This window comes from Coffea eugenioides, chromosome 9 (assembly GCF_003713205.1).
Source record: "Coffea eugenioides isolate CCC68of chromosome 9, Ceug_1.0, whole genome shotgun sequence".
Classification (NCBI taxonomy): domain Eukaryota; kingdom Viridiplantae; phylum Streptophyta; class Magnoliopsida; order Gentianales; family Rubiaceae; genus Coffea; species Coffea eugenioides.
Window position 1 is genome coordinate 8,351,065 of NC_040043.1, and position 10,912 is coordinate 8,361,976.

General features: G+C 33.2%; 1 protein-coding gene across 1 annotated transcript; it reads right to left on the minus strand.

Annotated features, from left to right (window-relative positions):
- Positions 1-5,860: 5,860 nt before the first annotated feature.
- LOC113783630 (probable inactive leucine-rich repeat receptor kinase XIAO) lies at positions 5,861-9,929 on the minus strand. The gene is made up of 3 exons (XM_027329823.1): positions 9,242-9,929; positions 7,587-7,730; positions 5,861-7,013 (listed from the first exon to the last, which is right to left on the minus strand). Exons 1-3 carry the CDS (start codon positions 9,927-9,929, stop codon positions 5,977-5,979), a joined length of 1,869 nt encoding a protein of 622 aa, XP_027185624.1. The 3' UTR covers positions 5,861-5,976.
- Positions 9,930-10,912: the final 983 nt, after the last annotated feature.

The following is a 10,912-nucleotide window of genomic DNA, read 5'->3' on the forward strand; positions in this document are numbered from 1 at the left end:
AACAGAGAAGTGGCTAATAAAAGTCCTACAGGAAAGTAATAGCATGCTCTCTCCATTTCTTTTGACTAAGCTTACAAATAGAGCTGAGGATGGGGAAGTAAGTATGCATATACTACTATTCTGGGGAAGTAAGTATATATATATACTTCCATTGAGATGCCACATATGTATCTCAAGATCAAATGCTGTCAACTACTATCAGCATTTATGATTATGAAATGGATTCTATCTAACAATGACATTATTGTGTGGAGGGAAAGACAGACCATCTCCACAACCCACAATGGGAGCTAATTTTCCTACGACTGAATTTTCCTAGTAAGGGTAAAGAGATTAACTTTGATTTGTGACACTAACAGTGGCAGACCTGCACCACAGTTTGTATTTTTCTTTATCATACGAAACATCCATTCATTCCAAATATACAATTCTTAAATATTTCGACCAAGAAGTTCATTTTTTAAGTTATTTTTAATCCATCAAATTTTACCCATGTATTTAGGCACTTTTACTTGCCCCTCCTGGGCAGCTCATCTGGCAGCGCACGCCTCCTTAGGAGCGCTTGCCAGGGGTTCGAGTCGTGCAGGGTTATCGTGCTTGGGGGGATGGGGCCTCTCCTCCCGGGCCGCTGGGGATTAGTCGGGCCGCCTTCGGGTCTTGACCCGGACACCCCAGTGTCGACAAAAAAAAAAAAAAAAAAAAAAAAAATATTTAGGCACTTTTACTTTAACTACCTAAATACAAATTGTCAAAATAGCTATTCATTTTACTTTTATTTTTTGCTTTTTAACATAATCAGCCTTAAGCATTATAACTACTAATATAAAAATTATAATGTGAAATTACGTTTTGTTTGCATTGACAATAAAAAATTTAAATGAAATTTATTTATCATTGAGACCTGCCACAAATCGCATCAAATATTTCTTCTTTGCCGAGGAATTTAGACGTGGGCTTGCCTTCTCACTGAGAATGCTTTGCACATTCCGTAGATGACTCCCATAGGTTCTCCACATTTGACGAAGACTTGTGGAAACTAAAACATTCCTATTAATCACTTGATGTGAAAGTAGCTTAACATCCAATTTTAACCACATCTCAAACTATAGGAAGACTTGACTCGCTTGACTTTTCTATTCTCAAACGTCTAGACCGAGTTTTAGCCAATTCTAAATGGCCCAAGCATATCCAAATACCCTTTCGACAGGATTGATCATGCAATTAATGACCGTGTGATACAAATTTAAGTATGTTTTCTTACAAGATGAAAATCCAAAATGGAAGGTAAGTATTTGTTTCTGCAATGGAAATGAAGGAAAAAAAAGTCGTAGAAAAATAAAAAAAAAATCAAGAAGAAAAATGTTAAAAAAGGAAAAAGAACCGATTAGAAAAAATAAAATGTGAGTAGAAGTTTTAGAGAAATAAATAAGATTTAAACAAATGAAAGATGAAAAGCTAGACGTGTCACACAAGAAGAATGGAAACAAAGGGATTGATTTGATTAAACGATATGAAAGTCCTTAACATCTGTGTCTTCCAAAATTAATGCAGGGTGGAAAAAGGTTGTCTTTCCATTTTTTTTTTTTTTTTATCTTTGATTAGGATTCCTTAATTGGGGTAACTTTAAATTATAAGAAATCTAAAAAAATTAATAATGTATTAACTTGTACCATCCATTTAATTCCTACATTCTGTTATTTGATTTTTATGCTTGTACATCTTTTGATTTACCACTCATAGTTTGTTCATATGTACATACAACTTGTGATTTCGATTCATTTGTTGTTCAACTTGTCATTTGGTAACAAACACCCTTAACATAACCATATGAATTTTCTTCCCATAAGTTCTGCCGCTGACAAGTAGTCTTCGACGAGGAAGAATAAGTTCATCTCCATATTTGACACACCAGTTGACGTGGAAATTTTGGCAGAGACTTGTGGAAACTAAAACATTCTTATTAATCAGTTGATGTGAGGAAATTTAATATCCAACTTTCATGAGGAGCGAGCATATTGGTCAAATTTTATTGGAAATTTTAGCAGTAGGCGGTCTCCTTCTGTGCATTTGAGGGGGTCCGCATGATGGCATGACTAGCAAAATGGTCAAATTTCATGTTTGACAGGCCAATTGATGCGGAAATTTTGGCAAAGACTTGTGGAAACTACATATTTTTATTGATTAGTTGATGTTCTGAGCGGTAGAAATTTAATGTCCAACTAGGAAAAAAAATTTAATATCCAATTTTGAAAATGACTTCAACAATAGGAAGACTTGGCTTGTTTGACCCTTCAAAAGACGAAATGCATATTACGTTATTGTATCGTCAAAGGTGGAACTACCTTAGATGTTATGAACAAACTTTAATGTTTTATTCAAATCCATTAGTTCTGTTAAGTTGAAGTCCCACCATGTAATATAGGGTAAATTACTTGTATTCCTCCTGTGATTTTACATAATGTAAGATGACCCCTCTAAGGTTTTAAAATAGCCACATAACTCCTTTATGATTTTATATAAAGTGAAAAATGGACAGAATGCACAATCAATTATGACGTTTATACCAAACACACTCTAAAAGCTCATGTGATAAAATTTTAATCTCTATGAAACCCCTTTATAGTTTGTATAAATATTCATTTTATCCCCTTATAATTTTTGCATTTATCCACATAATCCCTCTAAAATGGATGTTCTTAGGGCCAAAAAAAAAAAAGACAGAAGCATGTAACATAATTTGACGGAATGTATAAACTTGAATAGAATTGGTCATGTAATTAATGATATTGTGTAATGCAATTTATATACAGTTTCATACAAGATGAAAATCCAAATAAAATGGAAGGTAAGTATATCTTTCTACAATGGAAATGAAGGGGGGAAAGTCATGGAAAAATCAAGAAGAAAAATGTTAGAAACCAAGAAAAGATTTAATTAGAAGTATCAAATCAGTGGAAGGTTTAGAGAAATAAATAAAGTTTAGACGAATGAAAGAAGAAAACCTAGACTTGTCTCATAATTGGAATGGAAACAAAAAGATTGATTTGATCAAACAATATGAAATACTTTAACATCTATGTCTTCCAAAATTAATGCAAGGTGGAAAAAGGTTGTCTTTCCTTTTTTTTTTTCCTTTGATTAGGATTCCTTAATTGTGGTAAGTTTAAATTAAAAGAAATATAAATTAATTAATAATTTATTAAATTGTACCATCCATTCAATTCCTATGCCTTGTTATTTGGTTTTATCTGTGTACATCTTGTGATTTAGTGCTTCCAGTTTGTTCATATGCACATAGAATTGTGGTTTCGATTATTGGACATTCATTTGTTGTGCATAACCATATGAATTTTCTTCCCATAAATTCTGCCGCTAACAAGTACTTTGTGACGAGGGAAAAAAGATCATCTCCATATTTGACACGCTAGTTGGCGTGGAAATGTTGGCAAAGACTTGTGGAAACTAAAAATGTTTATTAATTAGTTGATATTATAGAGTGATGAGAACTTAATATTCAATTTTGATAACGACTTGAACTATAGGAAGACCTGACCCTTCGAGAGACGAAGTGTATATTATGTTATTGAACCATCAAAGATGATAAGGAGCTGCCGTTAAATGTTATGAACAAACTAATGATTTTATTCAAATTCATCAGTTCTCAGTCCCACCATGTAATGTATGCAGTTCAATTGAAAACACTCAATTAGTCAAAATGAAGTGTGGTTCCTTTTGAACTTTCATGGAAACTTGCAAAAACATCTGCACTCACATTTTAAGGATAACTCCTTACTTCTCTCCCAAAGATTTAGCTTAGTTTCATGTACGTTCCTCAGATATTGAAATTTGTATTTTAGACATAATAAAATTGTTGTACTCAAATTTTGCAAAAATAACCTTATATGGTTTTAAAAATTTTATTTCAATCATCATTGATCATAATTATTATTTTCTCTCTTCTTTTTTTTTTTTTTTGCTTTTCGGTTTTTACAAATTTGGGTATTAGTATTCTTTTCAAGATTATCATAGCAATTGTGTCGCCAAGAGAGTAATTGTAATTTTTTGATACTTAAGCAAGGTAAAGCTCAAGGGAGGTCATGTGTTTTGCACATGATTAAAGTATCATTAAATATAATATCTCCTTTGTACTTTAATTTTTCTTGTGAAATTCTATTATTAACATCGTAATTTAATATTTGCATATTTTCCATCTTCTTTAATCAACTATTCTTAAAAATATAATTTAAATTGAAACAAGCCAGAGGTATCCCTCATTTGTTAAGATTTCTTTGAGGAATTTTTTCGAATTTTTTATACACAAAACAATGTCCTTAGGGGAGAAAAATGTAGATCTCAAGTGTTGGAGTACTAGCAAATAGAATTTATAAATACTTATAAAGTAAAGGTTTAAACTATAATATCAAAATCTAAAGGGACGTTAGGATCAATTTATAAAATTCATTAATACTTCTAAAGTAATAGTTCAAACTATGATATCAAAATTTAGATGGCATTAGGATCAATTTATAGAATTCATTAATTCTTATAAGGTAAATATTTAAATTAAATTATATACAAAATCTATAGAGGCGTTTGGTAGTGTTTTATGCTCTATAGACATTGTAGCACAGGAATGGTAATCATATAGAGTAAAAATTTAAAATTTGAAATATGGAACAAATAAATAATAATGGACCAAGAAACTAACCTTTCGAATTCTTATTGCCCAGATGTAGATTCTCAAGCATTTTTTCCTACATGTATTTCAATCAGGATTTTCCCTCTAAAACACGTACTAGTTTTCTATCTAGGGCCGTAGCAATTAAGGTTGAATTCTATCCATGGTTGACTTTAGTCAACTCGAAATGAAAATTGGTACGTAGAAAAATTAATTTAGACGGAAGGCTCTTTGGCATATTAATGGCACTGGATTCATGGCACTGAAAACGTGGAACTGAAAATGTGTTCATTGATTGTTGTTGGCAAGCTCTTTGGGATATTAATGGCGGCAATGATGTGGTTTGATATCTAAGAGACAAAGCCAAAAAGAATAACTGATAGTAATATTTTAGGCCATTAGCCAATGGCTTGGTTTATTTTTGTACTATATGATCCTCAACTGATATTAATGTTGTATATATGTACTTCACCTTTGCCACCTCCAAGCCTTTAAGAAAGACGCAAAAAAAGTCCTGGGCAAAACAATGCTAAAAGGACCAAAAACAAATATTGATGGCTCCCTTAAATTAATAGACAGATATTTAATCTCCATATTCCATGACGCGAACTTCAAGTGGAAGAACAAGTGAATTTGTGTCAGTCATTATAATGCCGGTCTGTTATATTATTATTATTTTCACCAAAGCAACAAGAAAATAACAAAACTAACCTTTAGTCTTCAATTATGATACCAAAAGCCTTTCGACTGTAGTTTTCCAATTTTGACGTGAGAGTGATGGTGCCAACAAAGAAAAAGTGTACTGTTATTTTTAAAGAAAAAATCCCAATATTTTCACCTGTAAAAGAAAATGTGCCTTCCAAAAGGCCACATTTTTTTGAATTCACAAAAAATAAAAAATGATTGCCATCATATTAAATGAACGGGACTACTCTAATTTTTTTTTTTGGGCCATGGGCTAACATTGTAACAATAAACATTTATTTTCTTAATATCTTTTGTTAGTTAGGAGAAACTTTCACTTCCTAATTGAATTTTTTATAAAACAAAAATCAGAATAGTTGTGGCACAATAAATATATGCATAGGCACCATTATTGTGCTTGATTTTATTGTTTGGAATAGCCGGGTATATTGGAACCAAGAAAGTTTACACAAGCCTTAATTTATTACAGGGTAAGAATACATGAGTCAACACTTAATTCCTTAAAAGTGAACATTTAAGTATATTGGGGATCCAACAACAGAAATTACTCTGTAATGGGCCAGTTTTCTAGCCCCAAATTCAAAGGTCCCAATTCAAAAGTTGTCCGGAATTGATCCTTGCAAGCTGTTGTTTGCTAAAGAAAGGTGGTCCAAATTCTCTAAACTCCAAATGGTGCTTGGGATTTTGCCTGAAAACTGATTGTTTGACAAGTCTAACTTTATCAAATCCTTTAACTCTCCCATTTCTGGAGCCAAAGGTCCTCTCAATAAATTCGATGTCAAGTTGACATACACAAGACCTTTAAGATCCCACAAGGGCAGAGTAGAGGTTAATCTATTGAAACCAATGTCAAGATACCACAAAGATGTAAGATTATTGAAACATCCTGGAATTGAACCGCTAATCTGATTTTGACTCAGTAGCAAACCCTTCAAACTCTGCAATCCACAGAGACCACGAGGGAGCGGACCAGTGAGGGAAATATTGCTAAGATCCAAATACTGAAGCTTTTGCAAACCCCATATCGCAGTGGGAATTGATCCAGTCCAACTATTGTCACGTAGATCTAAAAAACCTAAATTGCTCAAGTTTCCAATGCTGTCTGGAATGTTCCCCCTGAGTCCACAGTTCCGTACATTCAACCGTTCAACAGAAATAGAAAGATTCCCGATGGATCTCGGAAGAACCCCATTTAACGGATTGTCTCCCACATCGATACTCCATAAAGAGATGCAACCTGTGAGAGAAGTGAAGAGGCCCAATTCACTCGTCAAATTGTTAGCAAACAGATCTAGAACTTCGAGATGTCTCAAATTTCCAATGGAATTGGGAATCGGACTGCTGAATTTGTTACTATGAAGATATATTTCAATTAGTTTCGAACAGTTTGAGATAGAGGCGGGTATGGTTCCGCTGAAGTTATTCCCACCAAGATAAATAGATTCCAAATTGTGTGGGCCATGGCACATATTTGATGGAAGAACCCCTGATAAATGATTTTTATCAAGGTAGAGCGTCCTCAGAGCTGACATGTTGAAGATCTCAACTGGGAGCGAATCACTTAAGCTATTCCATCTCAAGTCAAGGATCTCCAATTTGAGCAAGTTGCCAATCTCGTTTGGAATGGGACCTGTCGATTCATGAACAAAAACCAATCTCATTTAAACATACTCCAAAAGTTGCACCAAATTCAGGGCTACAGCTTATTCAAATTAGCCATCATCTAGATACAGCTTCTTAAGCATAGTAGATTAACAAATTTCCAATCCCCCCTTAGTATTTGCCCGTTGAGTTTGTTGATCCCTACGTAAAGAATTTAAAGCGGGGAATTTTTTGAAAAAGTTTATCTGTAGATATAAACTTCCAAATTCAGGAACATGTTATATAATTCCACCGATAAAAATTGTATATCTAAAATTGACAAAATTCAAAAAAAAAATTTAAAAAAAGGGGATTTTTGGCAACTTGAAGTTCATTAATTTCATGTCAAAATTAAGGCAAATTTTCCTACTAAAACAGTTTTGGATTAATACTACTGTTGCTGACTAGTTGAACCAACAAAAAAATAATAATAATAATAAAACCACCCACTTAACAAATTTTTTAATTCAAAGCATATATATATATTCTGTCGCACCAATCTGCTAACAATTGTTAACAGAACCGGCAGAAATTAGAAACTTCTCACCACCAATTGGATTACCTGTAAGGCTGTTGCTAGAAAAATCTACTTCTTCAAGCATTGTTAGGTTTCCGATTTCCCTGGGTATTGATCCACTCAAATTGCTGTCTATAATGGACAAGACCCTCAAGCTCTGGAGATTGCCTATCTCTTCCGGAATGCTACCTGCGAAACTTGGAGGAATTACCACCAATTCGTTAGAACTAAATGTTTGTTTTTTTTTTTTGGGCCCGAAATCAGAGATAAATGTTTACAAATCAAAGAGATTTTTAGCACAAGAATTACGATTGTGCTGTGACAAAATTTAAATAGCGGAATACATAAAGAATAATTTTAATTATAAACACATAATTCCTCCCTGATTTTTGGTATCAGCTATGGTTTGCCTTAGCATTAATTTTGATTTACTTTTGGTCCCTTGCTAGTGGTTCAATTAAAAAGACAATTATACCCTTATATTACATTTCTTTTAGGCCCTTGCTATTCTACTCATTTTTGTTTTTCTTTTTATTCTTCTTTTGCATTTTATTTCTTTTCTCTCTTCTTTTTCTTGTAATTTTTCATTTCTATCTTGCCATTGCCGAGCAATTTCTTACCGTTAAAAATTGATTAATCAACCTCTTAGTGATCCACATGTGCCAAAATAAATATGATTTCTAAGTTAAATGTGCTTTATTATACAAGCAACATATATCTTATTATTTTATGGAATTTTAGCTTTTTTATTAATCTTTAGTCCACTCTTTTTATTTTTTTCATAAGTTTTTTATTTATTCATTATTACTATTAGTAATTAAAATCTCCAAGTTATAATATAGGTTACGTACTTTGTTTGTTTCTTGTGTTACAATCATTTTTAATACAGAAGCTAAATTATTCAGGCATATCTACAAAAATAAAATTGTGATTAATCAATGATTAATCGTTGTAACAGTAAGAACGGGGAAAATGTAGAAAATTAATTGGAAAACTAAAAGAGACAAAAGAATTAAAGGGGAAAAGGAGGAGGCAAAAAGAAAATAGAAGTAATTGAAAGCAAGAGTAATTTTGGCGAGAAATATGAAGAGGAAGTAAACTGCCTATGAAACTTTTCAAAGGGACAAAAATGCAATAAGGTTCGCAGTCCAGTGGGTGAACAGCAAGTAACGCCAAAACTAACCATATAATAGTCAAACATGGATATGGACTAGCGGAGCAACTAAAGTAGCACAAAAATGGTAAACTGCAATTGAAAACAAACATCAAACTATGCAACTAAACCAAAGAATAACAAACCAAGAAAGTAACCTTTCGAATTGTTATTGCCAAGATATAGATCCTGAAGCATTTTCAAATATCCAACTTCTTTTGGTTGAATGACAAACACAAGACATTTTCAGAGTCCAAAGCTCTTTTACATTTGGAATATTACCAGATAATTGTTATTCTGCAAAATCAACAAATTCCAATGTGGAGATTTTGAAGATTGTGGGTGGCATAGAACCATGTTGCTGCTTCGTGGGTAGATTCAGAATTTCATTTCAGGAGATCACCTAAACACCTAAATCTCTTTAATTTGAAATAAATGTTTAAAGGGCCAAAGATCAAGAGATTGTAGCACAAGAAATTAAGATAATTATACAGTGACAAAATGTAAATATGGAACTGAATAAAGAATAAGAAAACAAGAAAGTAACCTTCCAAATTGTTATCATCGAGATGTAGCTCCTCAAGCATTTTCAAGTTCCCCACCGCTTTTGGTAGGTAACCATTGAACTGGTTGGATGACAAATCTAACGACTTGAGTCCGGAGCAGTTTGCTAAACCTGATAGTATCTGGCCACTCAATCGATTACAAGACAGATCGAGCTCTTTTAGATTTGGAAGATTGTCGCATATGTTAGCAGGAAGATGGCCAAAAAAATTATTCACTGTCAATGATAGGTATTGAAGTCTCTCCAAGACACCCAACCATGATGGAATTTCTCCCGTGAGATTGTTGTAGCTTAAAGCCATGAAACTTAGTCGACGCAAATGAGACATTCCTTCTGGCAAATGACCATGAAAATTGTTGTTGCTCATGTCGAGAGAAACAAGGAATGAGAGGTTTCCCAGTTGTGGAGGAATCGTGCCTGCAAAACCCATGTTAGAAATAGTTAAGGCCACCACTCTTTGACGACTAGAGTCACATGTAACTCCAATCCAATCACAAACAGAAGAAGAAATGGACCAATTTTTTGCCAAGATTAAGTGACGATTAGAAACCATGTGGTCTCTTAAAGCTACAAGGGCAGATTTATCAGTTATAATATCGCCTATGCCCACAGCTAACAGAGAAGTGGCTAATAAAAGTCCTACAGGAAAGCAATAGCATGCTCTCTCCATTTCTTTTGACCAAGCTTACAAATAGAGCTGACGATGGGGAAGTAAGTATGCATATACTACTATTATGGGGAAGTAAGTATATATATATATACTTCCATTGAGATGCCATATCAAGTAAGTATCTCAAGATCAAATGCTGTCAACTACTATCAGCATTTATGATTATGAAATGGATTCTATCTAACAATGAAATTGTATGGAGGGAAAGACAGACCATCTCCATCAACCCACAATGGGAATGAATTTTCCTACGACTGAATTTCCCTAGTAAGAGTAAAGAGATTAACTTTGATTTGTGGCACTAACAGTGGCAGGCCCGCACCAAAGTTTGTATTTTTCTCTATCTCGCGAAACATCCATTCATTCCAAATATACAATTCTTAAATATTTCGACCAAGAAGTTCATTTTTTAAGTTATTTTTAATCCATCATATTTTACCCATGTATTTAGGCACTTTCAATTAAACTACCTAAATACAAATTGTCAAAATAACTATTTATTTTACTTTTATTTTTTACTTTTCAACACAATCAGCCTTAAGCATTATAACTACTAATGTAAAAATTATACTGTGAAAATTTGTTTTGTTTACATTAACAATAAAAATTTTATATGAAATTCATTTATCATTGGGGCCTGCCACAAATCACATCAAATATTTCTCCTTTGCCGGGGGAATTTAGACGTGGGCTTGACTTCTCACTGAGAATGCTTTCATGATGTGCTACCGCTACGGTAGGAAGGAACATCAGTAGTTCAGTACCTACCATAGATGACTCCTATTGGTTCTCCATATTTGACACGCCTGTTGACGTGGAAATTTTGGCAAAGACTCATGGAAACTAAAACATTCTTATTAATTAGTTAATGTGAGAGAAATTTAATATCTAATTTTGATGATGACTTAAATTAAATGACAACTAGTCTCGTTTGACTCTTCGTATTAGCAACCAGGTTTTAGCCAATTCTAAATGGCCCAAGC

Bases quoted from the DNA above. Each gene is read 5' to 3' on its own strand.
- LOC113783630 (XM_027329823.1), bottom strand. From the start codon at position 9,929: ATGGAGAGAGCATGCTATTGCTTTCCTGTAGGACTTTTATTAGCCACT. The intron at 7,731-9,241 runs GTTACTTTCTTG...CAAGTTTCGCAG, and splicing joins CGATGATAACAATTTGGAAG to GTAGCATTCCGGAAGAGATA. The intron at 7,014-7,586 runs GTAATCCAATTG...ATGAATCGACAG, and splicing joins TTCTAGCAACAGCCTTACAG to GTCCCATTCCAAACGAGATT.